The sequence below is a fragment of the Caenorhabditis elegans genome, chromosome I (genome assembly GCF_000002985.6).
Source record: "Caenorhabditis elegans chromosome I".
NCBI classification, from domain to species: Eukaryota; Metazoa; Nematoda; class Chromadorea; order Rhabditida; family Rhabditidae; genus Caenorhabditis; species Caenorhabditis elegans.
This window is the reverse complement of record NC_003279.8, coordinates 1685687-1701154: the sequence shown is the minus strand read 5'-3', so window position 1 is coordinate 1701154 and position 15468 is coordinate 1685687. Positions and strand designations below refer to the sequence as shown.

The 15468-nt window shown below is 36.9% G+C and overlaps 2 protein-coding genes, 1 long non-coding RNA gene and 3 other non-coding genes across 8 annotated transcripts; 1 reads left to right on the top strand and 5 right to left on the bottom strand.

Moving 5' to 3' along the window:
• Positions 1–26: 26 nt before the first annotated feature.
• Positions 27–2806, bottom strand: ubc-3 (the record flags this gene model as incomplete). Of its 2 annotated transcripts, NM_058481.9 has the most annotated exons (3): positions 27–477; positions 1145–1499; positions 2538–2806. In NM_058481.9, the coding sequence occupies 3 exons, from the start codon at positions 2802–2804 to the stop codon at positions 368–370; spliced, it is 732 nt and encodes a 243-aa protein (NP_490882.3). The 2 variants fall into 2 exon arrangements, with proteins under 2 accessions (NP_490882.3, NP_001293441.1); NM_001306512.3 differs by lacking the exon at positions 2538–2806 and having other exon boundaries at positions 368–477; positions 1145–1325.
• A 672-nt stretch (positions 2807–3478) lies between these two features.
• linc-131 lies at positions 3479–4956 on the bottom strand. Its single transcript, NR_101521.1, has 2 exons — positions 4856–4956; positions 3479–3496 (listed from the first exon to the last, which is right to left on the bottom strand). It is a non-coding gene; the product is annotated as a long non-coding RNA linc-131 (long non-coding RNA).
• Positions 4957–7479: 2523 nt separating this feature from the next.
• Positions 7480–8803, bottom strand: Y71G12B.44. Its single transcript, NR_131346.1, has one exon.
• Positions 7698–7965, bottom strand: Y71G12B.41. The gene has a single exon (NR_101520.1). It is a non-coding gene; the product is annotated as a small nucleolar RNA Y71G12B.41 (small nucleolar RNA).
• Positions 7698–14939, top strand: Y71G12B.31 (the record flags this gene model as incomplete). Of its 2 annotated transcripts, NM_001306521.1 has the most annotated exons (10): positions 7698–7704; positions 7750–7861; positions 7910–8146; positions 9513–9594; positions 9659–9752; positions 9818–9876; positions 9950–10105; positions 13068–13390; positions 14686–14772; positions 14825–14939. In NM_001306521.1, the coding sequence occupies 10 exons, from the start codon at positions 7698–7700 to the stop codon at positions 14937–14939; spliced, it is 1272 nt and encodes a 423-aa protein (NP_001293450.1). The 2 variants fall into 2 exon arrangements, with proteins under 2 accessions (NP_001293450.1, NP_001293451.1); NM_001306522.1 differs by lacking the exons at positions 7698–7704; positions 7750–7861; positions 7910–8146; ... (2 more) ...; positions 9818–9876; positions 9950–10105 and having other exon boundaries at positions 13098–13390.
• Y71G12B.37 lies at positions 9510–9658 on the bottom strand. The gene has a single exon (NR_049955.1). It is a non-coding gene; the product is annotated as an Unclassified non-coding RNA Y71G12B.37 (non-coding RNA).
• Positions 14940–15468: the final 529 nt, after the last annotated feature.

Genomic DNA, 15468 nt, shown 5'->3' with positions numbered 1-15468 from the left:
AAATCTGCAATTTTCCGAGACAATTTAGAAAAAAGAAGGCTTCATTTATAGAAAACAAAAATAGTTGAAAGTGCACTGTGATCAGCCTGTGTGTGTGTGTAATTGGACAAAAAAAACTGTTTCCAGACGAAAAAATATTGAGTATAACACAAATATGAATTGATAGCTGCTTGGGAAGGGCAAAAGTGTACATATAAATGCATTGAGAAAAGGACTAGTTGAGTCGGATTTTGAAGATTTTTTGTTTGAAAGAAGCGCCAAGATTTCGTGGTATATTTGATATGAATTTGAATTTTTCTAGGTTGGAAAATTGAGAAAATTGAGAAAAAAAATGGGGAAAAAATTATAGAAAATTAAAAAAAATTGACTAATTTTCTCCTTGTCCCGAATCCTCGTCATCATCATTATAGTCCGAGCCGCATTCGTCCTCGTCCTCCTCCTCTTCATCGTCGTCATAGTCACACCCGAAATCGTCGTCTGAAAAAAATCGATATTTAATTGAAAATTTGGCAAAAATCCGGGTTTTTAACTGAAAAATCCAATTTTCTCGGGAATTTTACAACTAAATTTGCGAAAAATAGACTTTTTTTTGAGGTTTTTGAGGTCACGGGGTTCTGACCTTCCTCATTGAATTTTTCGCGCTCCATTGACAATCGCCCGCCGGAAAACGTGTGGGAAAGTCGTGTACTCCACACGGACAAATACATTTAGTTTTACAACTAAAATCGAGCCGCGGCGCGACACGCAACGCGCCGTAAATCTACCCCAGATATGGTGGCCTGGACTAGTTCGGCAAAAACTCTTCCATTTCAATTTATAAGGGAAGCCAGAAATCCGTGAATTCGTGCGATTTCTGGCAATTTACCTGAAAAATCGGCAATTTTTTTTGAAAAAAGTGTATAATTTTGCGGATATTTCGACTAAAAACTGACAATTTTTGAATTTTACCAAAAATAGCCAGTTTTAGTGCAAAAAACGCAAAATATAAGACATTTTTAGCGTAGAAGATGAAATTTTTAGTCTTAATTCACTTTAGACATCAAAAATGTCGATTTTTATCATTTTCTGGCCAATGTGACTGTAAAATTCCCGTTAAAAAGCGCTATTTTACGCCAAAATCGCTCAAATTTCGAGAAAACCCTACTATAATCAATGTCGTCAAAGACATCATCCTGTTGTGGTGGAGCCCATTTCACACAGTACTCCTCAATCGTTTCGGGCACTTGAATTCCATCTTTCTGTGCGACTTTCTTCGACTCTTCCACCTGCTTCGTGACGATTTTCGCGTATTCCGGGTCCTGATCCTCCTTCCATTTACGGTACATCACTGACGCGTCGACGTTGGCCGGTGACGAGGTGTTCGGCTCGTTGAGCAGTGAGATGACCGAGAGAAGGATGGTTCGGACGCTTTGAGTCGGGTTCCAGCGTTCACACGCGAGCTCTCCACTTTGTGGATCGTCGATTGGCGAGTGAAGGATGCTGATACAGAGGTCACCGTTCTGAAAATTTAAATTTGAATAATTTATTGGATTTTAATGTCGCGCGCGCGGGGTCCCACGTGATGTCAGAATGTTCCATTTCGTTCTGATCTACAAAAAATGCGGGAATTTTCGCCCCAAAAAATGTGACGTCAGCACGTTCTTAACCATGCGAAATCAGTTAAGAAGTTTGCGTCTAAATTCCCGCATTTTTTGTAGATCAGAACGAAATGGAACATTCTGACACCACGTGGGGTCCCGGGCTTCCTCATTGAATTTTTCGCGCTCCATTGACAATCGCCTGCCGGACTGGGGAAGTCGTGTACTCCACACGGATAAATACATTTAGTTTTACAATGAAAATCGAGCCGCGACGCGACACGCAACGCGCCGTAAATCTACTGAGCCAAAATGACCTAGTTCGGCAAACTCTTCCATTTCACAATTTATAAGGGAAGTCAGAAATCTGTGAACAAAAATGATTTTTTTTTTCGTAACCGGGTCTCGCCACGATAAATGTTTGTTGAATGTGAAAAGCTATGCACCTTTAAGGACTACTGTCATTTCAACTCGGAATTTTTAATCTATTTTTCATAGTTTTTCTCTAGAAATGTATGCTTTTTGATTTTTTATTCAAGTTTTAAAATAAAAAATCCACCAGAGTTGGTTGGAATTACAGTACTCTTTAAAGGCGCACGTGTTAGGACGAGGCGCCAAAATTACAAAGTTAATGATTTGTCATATGCACTGTCAAATTCAGTAAATTTACAGGCGATTTATATCACACGTGGTGCCAGGGGCTGTCCCATTACGGTTTGATCTACAAAAAATGCGGGATTTTTTTTGCGCCCAAAAAATGTAGCGTCAGTACGTTCTTAACCATGCGAAATGAGTGAGTTGTAGATCTACGTAGATCAAGCCGAAATGAGACACTCTGACACCACGTGACTTTATAAAAAAAAAATTTTAAGTTGCCGTGGTGAGACCCATTCTCAAAAAATTTGCTGAATTGAGGTCCACGGAAAAACATATTTTTTTGGGCCGCGCCGCCACACTAACCTCGTAGACATTCGGATGCCAAACTTTCGTGGTGAACTTCATCGACGGTGGCGAGTACGGGTAGTTGGACGGAAATCTGATGGAAGCCTTAAAGTATCCGCCCTGGTAGAGCGTCTTCGGTGGCCCATAGATCCCTACAGTCCAGACGAAGAGATTGTCCTCGTTCACGTCTATCGTGAAGCCTTCAACCGGTTGAGACTGGAGATTTTTGAGCTCCATGGTGAGTGCGCGAAGTGCTCCGGACGATGTTGACGCTTTTGAGTCCATTTCTGGAAGGAAATCGATGGGGTTTTTTTTGGCAAAAGTGGTGAAAAAAGAACTAAGGGAAGGAAAAAGGAGGAAATTGTGTGTGTGTAACAAAGCGATATAGAAAACCGGCCCCGTCTTCTCCTGGTTGCAATAGAAGAAGGAAGAGGAAAGGTTGGAGAGAAGAGTCTGACACTGGTGGTGCTGAAGAGAGGAAAGAGTGCGACGGAAACGCAGAGAAATGGCAAACACACACACACACACTGAACGAAGCGACATTGTATAGTTACACGCATAGTGCACGCGGAACGAAGAGACGCAGACAGAGTGTGCACTCGCGCGTCCTGACTGGGCCGCGTCATGAGGGCACGAGAGACTGGGGAGTTGGAAGAGAAACAGACTAGCATACAGATGAATGACAGGGTGAATGCGCGATATCGATCACGCAACGCTGAAACTGTATCTAGAAGGCTCATCCTTTCAGATTCTGGGAAGGTTCAAAAACCAATAACCGCCGATTCAATGACGATAATATGTATGATAAACAAATGGAAAACGAAAGCCTGTGATAGATCACGCTCTCCTCAAAGCCGGAGAATTATTAGAGCGCGCTTGCTGCGATTCGCATTTCTGCATCCGCGGTATTTTGACTTTCCACTGAAAAAAGCAGATATTTCAGATTTATCGAATTTTTAGCTTTAAAAAATTTTTTTCTGCATTTTTCGAACAAACCTTTTGTTAAACAGTGAAAATCGAATTTAAAATGACTAAAATGAACTTTTTTCGTCCACTGGTTGTGAAATGGTTTGAATTTGAAGAAATCAACGGGATTTTTCTTATTTTCTAAATATTTTTCTATTAAAAATCGGTTTTAAACCATTTTTTGACCCTAATCTTAAGTCACAAATGTATTAAAACCGATTTTTAATAGAAAAATGTTGAGAAAATAAGAACAATTCCGTTGATTTCTTCAAATTCAAACCATTTCACAACCAGTGGACGAAAAAAGTTCATTTTAGTCATTTTAAATTCGATTTTCACTGTTTAACAAAAGGTTTGTTCGAAAAATGCAGAAAAAAATTTAAAAGCTAAAAATTCGATAAATCTGTAAAATCTGCTGTTTTCAGTGGAAAGGCAAAATACCGCGGATGCAGAAACGCGAAGCGCAGCAAGCGCGCTCTAATAATTTTTGATTTTCGATTCACTGACGATATTATGATAAACAAATGGAAAACGAAAGCCTGATTGATTATTGATTCGTTATGTCAGGTGGAAAGAAGGAAATGCGACCAAACTACAGATATGAGAGCTTAGGTTTTGTGGAAAAACATTAATAATTTTTCGCATTTTTATCAATTTTCTTGACCAAAATTAAAAAAAAAGAATAATTTTTTAAGTAAAAAATTTAGAATTTAAGAAGCTTTTCTTCCAATTTTTACAACAAAAAAAATGTGGTTTTGTTACCGAAAATTGGAAAAAATTGCATTTTGACGAAAATTTGAATTTCACACAATTATTGTCAGATTTTTTCGACAAATATCGAAAATTCAGAGGATTTTCCAAATTTTTCGGAATAAAATTCCATTTTTTAAAGGTGGAGTACCGAAATTTGAGACTTTGCTTTTTTTTTAGACCCAAATTGGTCCAAAACTACCGAATTTTGTAATGCGACGTTGTGAATATTTCTCAAAAAAAAAAAAAGTTATGGTGGTTCAAAGTTTTGGAAAAAATGGCCCATTTTCAGCTAAAATCTCAAATTTTGGCAGCTTTTCAGTGTCGCAGCGGTTGGAACATAATTTTTATTTATTTATCACTTTCTAATAAATATTGTGCTCTTTGATTGGGCCGTTAAATTCGTTGATTTAAATACATTTATGGTCTTTGGGGCACAAACTGACCATAAATGCACTTAATTCAACGAATAAACGCCCAATCCAAGGCCACAATATTTATTAAAAAGTGATAAATAAATAAAAATTATATTCCAGACGTTGCGACACTGAAAAGCTGCCAAAATTTGAGATTTTAGCTAAAAATGTACCATTTTTTCCAAAACTTTGAACGACCATAACTTTTTTTTTTTTGAGAAATTTTCAGAACGTCGCATTACAAAATTCGGTAGTTTTTTACCAATTTGGATCTAAAAAAAGCAAAGTCTCAGATTTCGGTACTCCACCTTTAAACTATTTAGTTCCGTAAACCCGAAATATCGCGAAATTTCAATTATTTGAAAAAAAGAAATTGAAGTGAAAAAATTCAAAAAAAAATCTTCACTTCCCTGATTTTATATTTCAGCTTGAAATCGCGAATTTCATTTGTGCCCGCATCACTTTTTTCAAATGCGCGACCGAATTTTCTCCTTTTTTTTTCACTTTTTTCAGTTTTTCAGATATTTTCATTTATTTTTATGCTAATAAAATGTTCAATTCACACGAAAGAATATATTTTTCAAAAAAAAAACTTTAAAAAACTACAAAATAGCTGAAAAACTGAAAAAAGTAAAAAAAAGTATGAAGAAAATCAAACGATGCAAGCGCGCTCCAATGAGAATTTATTAATTCATTTGGGCGCGTATTTGAAAAAGTGATGCTGGTACAAATGAAACTCGCGATTTCAAGCTTAAATATAAAATAAGGGATTAGGGGAAAATTATTTTTTGAATTTTTTCACATAGATATTCGGGATTAGGGGAAAATTTGGAGTCAATTAAAAATATATGCCCAGATTTCGGGGTACCACCTTTAAAATGAGTTTTTCTCAGTTTTTCTTTGATAGTTTAAAATTTCGAAAAAAAACCTCTAAATTTGGTCAAATTTTCAGTTTTTCAGAGATCAGAAATAAATTTTTTGAAAAAAAAGCATAATAGGGAAATGATACCGATATTTGCGACAATGAAAAATTGGCCAAACTAGGGCCATTTTGAGCATAATAGTCCAAAAAAAAAAGTTGACAAGACTAAACGAAAGCAGATAATCTTGGCCTAAAACTACCAGAAAGAAGTGAGCAACGACGACAAATACCAAAAATGAAGGGCTGTGGAGATCGTGTGATGTAGGAAATATGGGCAGATGACCTAGACACATCGAAGTCGATCGGCTGACACCGTGACAGGTGTAAAGGGGAGAAAATGGGGTGGAGGAGATGGATAAAGAGAGAGAGAGAGAAAGAAAGATCACAAGTGCACACATGTGGTCTATAGTCTGAGGTTTGACGTGCTCGAGTCAAAACACAGCTGGCTCGGAACGATCAGAACTTGAAATGATGGAACTTTTAAACTACAAATAGCACTAAATGGATAACACGTGGCGCCAGGCTTACGGTTTGATCTACAAAAATGCGGGAGTTTTCGCCCCAAAAATGTGACGTCGGCACGCTCTTAACCATGCAAAATCAGTTGAGAACTCTGCCGCATTTTTTGTAGATCTACGTAGATCAAGCCGAAATGAGACATTCTGACATCACGTAGGAAAAAAATAACGAAATTTTGGAATTCAAAGGTCACGGCAATGATCTCCCAATTTTTTTCTCATTTTTGTTTTATACTTTGTACAATTTTGTGATAGAACATTAAAAAATATTTACTTATCCTGAAAATGGATTTATTTCCATTGGAACAATTGAAAAAGTGCTCAAAATATGGCCGAAACTTGAAAATTTCAGGAAAAATCCGGCAAATTAACTTTCAGACAAACTTTTGGGCAATTTTCTATTGTACCAACTAAGTTTTAAAAAAAGGAAAAAAAATAAAGGACGTTGCGTTTTTTAAGTGTTATGCACTGTCGATTGCCGAAAACTTCCAAAGCCGCAATCTCCAAAAATAGCCAAATAGCCAAAATTTCCAATTGCCGAAAATTTCCAAAACTGGCAATAGCCAAAACTGCCAATTGCCGAAAACTTCCAAAACCGGCAATAGCCAAAAACTTCCAAAGTCGGCAATAGCCAAAATTGCCAATTGCCGAAAATTTCCAAAACCGGCAATAGCAAAAATTGCCAAATAGCCAAAATAGTCGAAAATTTCCAAAACCGGCAATAGCCGAAATAGCCAATTGCCGAAAATTTTCAAAACCGGCAATAGCCGAAATAGCCAATTGCCGAAAATTTCCAAAACCGGCAATTGCCAAAATTGCCAATTGCCAAAAATTTCCAAAACCGGCAATAGCCAAAATTTCCAATTGCCGAATATTTCCAAAACCGGCAATAGCCAAAAATTGCCAATTGCCGAAAATTTTCAAAACTGGCAATAGCCAAAAATTTCCAAAACCGGCAATAGCCGAAATTGCCAATTGCCGAAAACTTCCAAAGTCGGCAATAGCCAAAATTGCCAATTGCCGAAAATTTCCAAAACCGGCAATAGCCAAAATTTCCAATTGCCGAAAACTTCCAAAACCGGCAATAGCCAAAATTGCCAATTGCCGAAAACTTCCAAAACCGGCAATAGCCAAAAACTTCCAAAACCGGCAATAGCCAAAATTTCCAATTGCCAAAAATTTCCAAAACCGGCAATAGCCAAAATTGCCAATTGCCAAAAGTTTCCAAAACCGGCAATAGCCGAAATTGCCAATTGTCGAAAACTTCCAAAACCGCCAATTGCCGAAAACTTCCAAAACCGGCAATAACCAAAATTGCCAACTGCCAAAAATTTCCAAAACCGGCAAAAAATGCGACCTCATTAACCTCACTAAACACGGCGGGTATAAACGGGTTCTCAATAATCTTCACCACAACAATAACGAGATATATTTGTTGTTTAGAGTTGGATATAATCGGCTTAGATCCATCACGTCGTCTACAAACACACATACAAAATGTTGCGAGTGAATCTCGAAACATTGTTGACTGACATAACGACAACTATTTCGCTCTAATTTGATCTACGTAGATCTGCTACTGTAATTTACGGAGATCTCGAATAAGATGGCTGGTAAGTGGTGAGACATGAAACTGAAAGTCAATTTTGGTTCTACAGTAGCGGAAATAATCATCGCTTGCCTAGCTGCAAGTATGCTTTTAATGTGTTGTGTCACGTGCTTCATTCTCTACGTCTACCACAAGACTTCAAGTCGATTGCGACGGGCAAGGTCACACAACTAGGCGGCAACTATAGGACTAAATTGAATTTGTTACAGTCGTGGCAGAACACCAAAGCAGGTACAACAACTGCCAAAAGTGGAAGAACCAGCGCCACCGCCAGTCGAGGTTACAACAAAGGAAATAGCAGTAATAGCAGCAGCAGCAGCAGCAGATGGCAAGAATCAGATAAATGGGTTTCAAAAGATCTCTACACCAGCTGCGAAGAGGCCCGACAAATTACGAATCGATACGAATAAAGTGTGCCCGGCACAGAGTGCGATAGCTATGGAAACGTAAGGGGGTTCAAAGATGAGAATTTCGAGAAAGTCAAAAATAGAACAAGAATGTTCTAATAGAGTGGGAAATTGGTTTCCGGTACGTGAGAAACTCTCTGGGCCTTGAACTTTTTTGGTTTGGACCCAACGGGTTTTTTCAATATTACACATGGTGTCAGAGTGCCCCATTTCGGTTTGATCTACGTAGATCTACGAAAAATGCGGGAAAAAAGACGCTGACTTCTCAGCTAATTTTGCATGGTTAGGGAAGTGCTGACGTCACATTTTTCTGGGCGAAAAATTCTCGCATTTTTTGTAGATCAAACCGCAATGGGACAACCTGACACCACGTGCCATTACCCAGAGGCGAAATGTTGCGATTTTTCCACAAAAATTGGCTCTCGACACGAAACATTTTTGTTAAATACAAAAAGGTGTGTGCCTTTAAAGAGTACTATAATTTCAATTCAGCTGAATTTTTTTGCATAAATAAATAGATTTTTCCTTTAGGAAAAAAGAAGAATCTATAGTTACTTAAAAAATATATACATTTGTTAAGATAAAAAAAAATCGAAAAAAATTTCCACTGAGTTCAAATTACAGTACTACTTTTAAAGGCGCACACCCAGTTGTATTAAAAAAACATTTATCGTTTCGAGACCTTATATTTACGGCGGAAAAATCAAAATTTGAGTAATAGTGAAAAGTTAATTCCTAAACGTTTTGAGGCTGTCCCATTATGGTTTGATCTACAAAAAGGATTTTTGCGGGAATTTTTGCCCCAAAAAATGTGACGTCAGCACGCTCTCAACCATGCAAAATCAGTTGAAAACTCTGCCTCTAAATTCCCGCATTTCTTGTAGATCCACGTAGATCAAACCAAAATGGGAAACTCTGACAGCACGTGCAGAAATTTTTTCTAAAATGTCCGAAACTACTAAATTCTGAAAAAGGGCGATTTTTTGGGTTCGGAAATCAATTCTAAGTACAAAATCAACCATTTTAGAGGAGTTTCAAAATTGTGACTTTTTACAAAAATTGCCCAATTTTGCCACTTTTTACTAATTTTTGATGGGTTGAACCTAGATTTTCTGAATTCAGCATATATGAATTACCCGTGATCAAAAAATTTAGACAATTTTTTATTTTTGCCCAATTTTTTTCAGCCATCTAATGACTGTCCTTTTTTGGACAACAATTTTTTAAATGAAAATGTTCAAAACCATTATAGTCTATAAAAAAAGGTCAATTTTTAATGGAAATTTGTGCATCGTGACCAAAATATTGGCGTTTATTTCAATAAGCAGCTCAGAAGCTCAGAAGAACAATTTTCTCCAATATTCATGGAAAGAAAAGAAAAAGCAGTAATAAAAAGAAACTTAAGAGACTACTCAGCGGACAGCTTCCTGGCAAGCATGACGAAGGAGAGCACGAACCGCCGACGTCTTCTTCAAGACGAGTTCCTGGTAAGACACACATTTCTAAGAACCCCCAGAGAAAATGAGAAATGACGAACTGGTGTGCTCATAGGTTCTCTCGCGAACGGAGGCTCGCCGACTCACACGAAGCACAGACAGAGCGACGAGACACGCAGCTGCCAATAGATACTCAGACATTGTGCCTTGTGAGTCCATTTTCTACTGCTGATGAAAAAAAAACTCGAAGGTCAAAACCACCACCCACTTTCAGATGATCACACACTTGTGGAGCTCGACACTGGAGATTACATCAATGCTAGTTTCGTTCAGGTGCACTTTTATAGTACTATCTCTTATGACTAAGAGACAAAGAACTATGCAAAGTACACACTCCCTTTTATAGGGCGAGTCTGATGCAACACGATGGATTGCCACACAAGGACCGATTGACAGCGGAGAGTGTATAGGGAAAGAGACAGTTTCAGACTTTTGGAGAATGATCGTACAGTATGATGTGGCGTGTATAGTGATGTTGGGGCAACATCAGGAGGATTTTGTGGTGGGTTTAAAGAAAACGGAAATCAGTGGGAAGCAGGGCTGCAACTGAAAAATTTTTTAGATTTTTAGATATTCCGATTTTTCGGTTTTTTCGTACAAAAAACTCTCCTTGGAGCGCATTTGCCTCATTTAATTTTCTCAATTTATTTTTACTTTTTTCAGTTTTTAAGCTATTTTCAGTCATTTTTGTCGTACTTTTTTTTTGAAAAATATATTCTTTCGTGCCAATTGAACATTTTATTTGCACAAAAATGAATGGAAATAGCTTAAAAAATGAAAAAAATAAAAATAAATGGAGAAAGTTAAAAGAGGCAAATGCGCTCCAAGGATAATCGCGATTTCAAGCTTAAATATAAAATCAGTGAATATTTTTTGTTGATTTTTTTCACATAGATATTCGGAATCAGGGGAAAATTTGGAGTCAATTAAAATATTTCCCAGATTTCGGTACTCCACCTTTAAGAAAATTACAGAAACGGGTGGGAAGGTTGCATGGGAATCTGCGTTAAATGGCTAGACATTACCCAAATATAACAAAGAAAAATGAAAAAAAAAAAAAAAAAAGATTGAAATTGGTGGAAAAAAGCCGAAAACACGCATGATTTGGCGGGGATTGATTCGGCAATTTAAATTTTCGAGAACAAGAACTCCAAGATTTCCAGTTGTATGTTTTTGCGAATTTTTTGCATCAATTTTCCGTTTTTTCGTTGTTGTAATATTTGATATATTGGGATCATTAGGAGACATTTTAGGCGATAAAGCCCAAATTTTGAAAACATTTAGCAAAACAAAATAAAATGCCACAAGCACTTTTCCGCTCCTCGTAAGGACATTATTTGGAGAGAGGAAAATTTTCAATGCATTAAATATGACTAACGCATAATAATGAGAACGTATGTATGCTAACATGGTGGAAAAGCATAACGGTTGTTGTTAGTTGAATTTTTTATTTCTTTATTAGACTCAAAATTGTCTGAAAACACCGAATTTCATAAAGAAACTTCTTGAAAACTTCTCAATAAAAAAGCTATGACGGCTCAAAAAATAGCCTAAAATTAGTTAAAATTTGAAGTATTTTTAAAATTTGAATTTTGACAAAGGCAGCTGGAAACTAATTTTTTTTTGAAATAAGATGGTAATTAAAAAAATAGTTCAACTAATTTTAGGTCATTTTTTGAGCCTTCGTAACTTTTTTTGAGAAATTTTTTAAAAAGAAGTTTCATTATGAAATTCGGTGTTTTCAGACAATTTTGAGTCTAATAATCCAATAAAAAATTTGAGTACATTATCTTTGATATACTTCCAAGCATGGCCATTATTTGGGTTTTAAAACCGGTTTTCTGGTAATTTCACAGAAAAATTGTTTTTTTACCAAAAAAATTCAAAAAAAAGGCAATTGTTGTAACTTAAAAATCTTTTATATTTTGTAAAATTTAGTTTTTTTAGGTTTCGCTTTTTGGTACAAAATTATTTTTCTTAGCAACGTTTCTAGGAACATTAACTACTACTACTTTTTTATCCAAGAAAGGGGAGAAGCCTAGTCAATCAGGCAAATCAACACTAATTTTGTGGAAAATCATTTTTTCCGTTAAAAAAAAAGTTAGTGTGCGAAAAAAATTATGTCAAATTGGATTAAAAATCAAATTGTGACTCACCAATTTCCACTAATATACTATTCACTATAGCCCACGTGGTGAAAAACTGTTCCATTTCGGTTTGATCTACATAGGTCTACAAAAATTGCGGGAAAAGAGGCGCAGAGTTCTCAACTGATTTCGTATGGTTAAGAACGTGCTGACGTCACTTATTTTTGTTGGGCAAAAAACTCCCACATTTTTTGTAGATCAAACCGTGATGGGACAGACTGGCACCATGTGATAGTCTTGAACTAATGGCTGAACAGGTGCTTTTCAAAAAAATAAAAAAGTAATACATCGGAAACTGAAAATAAAGACCGTGAAATGAATGAATGAATGACAAAATAGTCATCTCCCGTTTCCGACGAGTCACCTGATTGTTCGAGAAAAAAAAACACGTTTCGTATCAAATTTTGGATGATGGTGGACGTTTTAATGTTAAAATGTGTTTAACATTTGGTCACTTGGGTCGGTAGGAAAGCAATAGGAAACTGAAATTACACGAGCGAAACATATAGTTTTTGAAATTTTTGGCAATTGCCGAAAATGGAAATTTCCGGCAATTTCGGTAATTTCCGGTTTTGGAAATTTCCGGCAGTTTCGGCAATAGCCGGTTTCGGAAATTTTCGGCAATTTCGGTAATTGCCGATTTTGGAAATTTTCGGCAATCTGGGCATTTGCCGGAATTGCCCAGATTGCCGGAAATATACATTTGATACTTTTTGTAGATTTAGGAGCCTAATAATGCATTTTAATGAACAATTTTCTAACCGAATACTTAAAAACAATGTGAAATTTTTTCAATTTTCAAAATATAATTAGGTTTGAAATTTGCCGAAAATGACCGGCAATTTCGGCAATTGCCGGAAATTTCTAAAACCGGCAATTGCCAAACTGGCAAAAATTTCCAAAACCGGCAATTGCCAAACTGGCAAAAATTTCCAAAACCGGCAATTGCCAAAACCGGCAAAAATTTCCATAACCGGGAATTGCCGAAATTACAGATTGCCGGAAATTTTTCTTTTCGGCAATTTCCAAAACTGCCGAAAATTTCCATAACCGGGAATTGCCGAAATTACAAATTGGCGGAAATTTTTCTTTTCGGCAATCGCCAAAAATTTTTTCAAAACCGGTAGTTGCCAAAACTGGCAAAAATTCCCACAACTGGCAATTGCCAAAACTGGCAAAAATTTCCAAAACCGGCAATTGCCAAAACTGGCAAAAATTTCCAAAACCGGCAATTGCCGGAATTGCCGATTGCCACGCACCCCTTGATAAAGCCTAACAAAGTTTCAGTAATGCCCAAAACTTTAAAAAAAATTCCAGCAAAAATGCGGAGAATACTGGCCTTCCGCAATGGGAAAAACCGAACGATACGGAGAAGTCGATGTGAAGCTCGTGTGCGAACTCGAGGAAAAAACCTGGGTGCACCGTGAGTTCGACGTCTCGCCGACAAGCTCCTACAGCTCGAGCACTAAAAGCAGCCGAAAAAGCCGAGCCAGCAGACAACAGAGTCACATGAAAGTGTCACAATGGCAATACAAAGAGTGGAAGGACACTGGCGGTGCGCCGCGAATTGCCAACTTTCTCGAGTTCTTGCTGCAGGTTAGAGGACGACAATACACGTCACCGATTGTTGTGCACTGCAGGTGGGTGCGTTCAAGTATTTGGTCTGGGACTGGGAGAGAGAGTGTGTGATAGACAGACAAACAAATTTGTTTTTTTGTTTGTAAGGGTCGTCTATACCTTTTATGTTTTTAAAAACATTTTTCTGTAGTTTTGCCAGCTTCATAATTTCATGCGTTGTTTACCAAAATATTGAGACGCGGAAAAATAAACAGAACTGAGATTTTTTGTTGTTAAAAATAGTGGTCTAAATAATTTATAATTCACAGATTTCTGGCGTCCCTCATAAATTGAAATGGAAGAGTTTTCGCCGAACTAGGCCAGGCCATATCTGGGGTAGATTTACGGCGCGTTGCGTGTCGCGTCGCGGCTCGATTTTAGCTGTAAAACTAAATGTATTTGTCCGTGTGGAGTACACGACTTTCCCACGCGTTGTCCGGTGGGCGATTGTCAATGGAGCGCGAAAAATTCAATGAGGAAGGCCAGAACCCCGTGACTTTTTTGTTGGAAGATACACGGAAATTTGAGAAAATTAGATTTCTAAAATTAGACTTTCAATTAAATTTTAATTTTTTTTTGTTTACTGAAGATCGAAAATTTGTTTTTTTAGTGCAAAAATTGAAATTTTACATAGAAAAATAGAACATTTGAATTTTTTAAAACAGAACATTGATATTCTGAAATTTTGATTTGTCCCCCAGGAAATATTACGGTAACATAAAATTCTGAAAATGCGTATTTCGCAACATATTTGACACCCAAAATATCTCGCAGCGAAAACTACAGTAATTCTTTAATTTACTACTGTAGGTCGATTTACGGGCGCGATTTTTGCAAATTTATTATTGATAGAATATTAAAATTATGCAAAAAATGAGAAAATATTAAGAAAAAATGAAATGACATATAGCTGTCGCTATTCGAAAATAAATTCATTTCGTAAGTAGAGCCCGTAAATCGACACCAGAGCTACAGTAGTCATTTAAAGAATTACTGTAGTTTTCGCTACGAGATATTTTGCTCGTCAAATATGTTGTGCAATACGCATTCTCAGAATTTTATGTACCAGGAACAAGAAATTACAGTTTTTTTTCTGAACATTTTAAATTTGATTTTTTTCTGGCAGGAAAAAAAAATTGGAAATTTTAATTTTTTTCACAGAACATTATAAATTTGGTCGTTTACAAAATTCAAGAATTGGGTTGAATTTAGGACATTTTTTGAATTTTCCCAAGGTTTCACTTGAAAAATCGGTGCAATTTTGAGCCCACCTTACAGTATATTGAGCCCAAACTAATTGAAAATCGACAAATTCCAGCGCTGGAATCGGCCGTACTGGTGTGTTCATCTGCACGGATAATGTCATATCACGATTTGAATCGGAAGGAATTATCGACATCTTCAGGTATTTCGAATGAAGTGACATTATATTACACACACACACTTTTATTTTATAGCGAAGTGAATCGATCACGGCAGCAGCGGCCAAGTATGGTATACACTGTCAAACAGTACGAATGCATTTATGACATTATCGGAGAATACTTGAGGAACTACCATCAGAAGAAGTAGATTATTATATTACGGAAGCAGAAAATTCTGAGAATGCGTATCGCACAATATATCGTAGCGAAAAAAATTCCAATATTTTTTTGTCTCCTCACAGTTATCCGTAAGCGCAAAAATTTTCAAATCCGTAGGATCACGGGGAGCCGAGATACAGCGCTCCACTGTGGTAGCCTGACCGCGACGCAGACCGCGACGCGCCTCGAAACTTTGAAGGGCTGTAACTTGTCCTCCAGTTGCCGTACAAAGATGAAACTTTTTGGGTTCTAAATCAAATTTACTGTGCAATGTCGTTTTGAACCAAAATATATATTTTTTTAAAAGATTTATTTTTCGAAAAAATTTCAAATTCGGTGTTTTTAATCCAAAATTTTTAAGTTGGGAAATTGATTCAATTTATTAATCAATATATATTTTCACTATTCTTTTTGCACCCCCACTGGGAGCTGAGAAATAGCGCTCCAAAATGATAGCCTGGCCGCGACGCAGACCGCGACGCGCCTTGCAATTTTGAAGGGATGTAACTTGGCTCCCA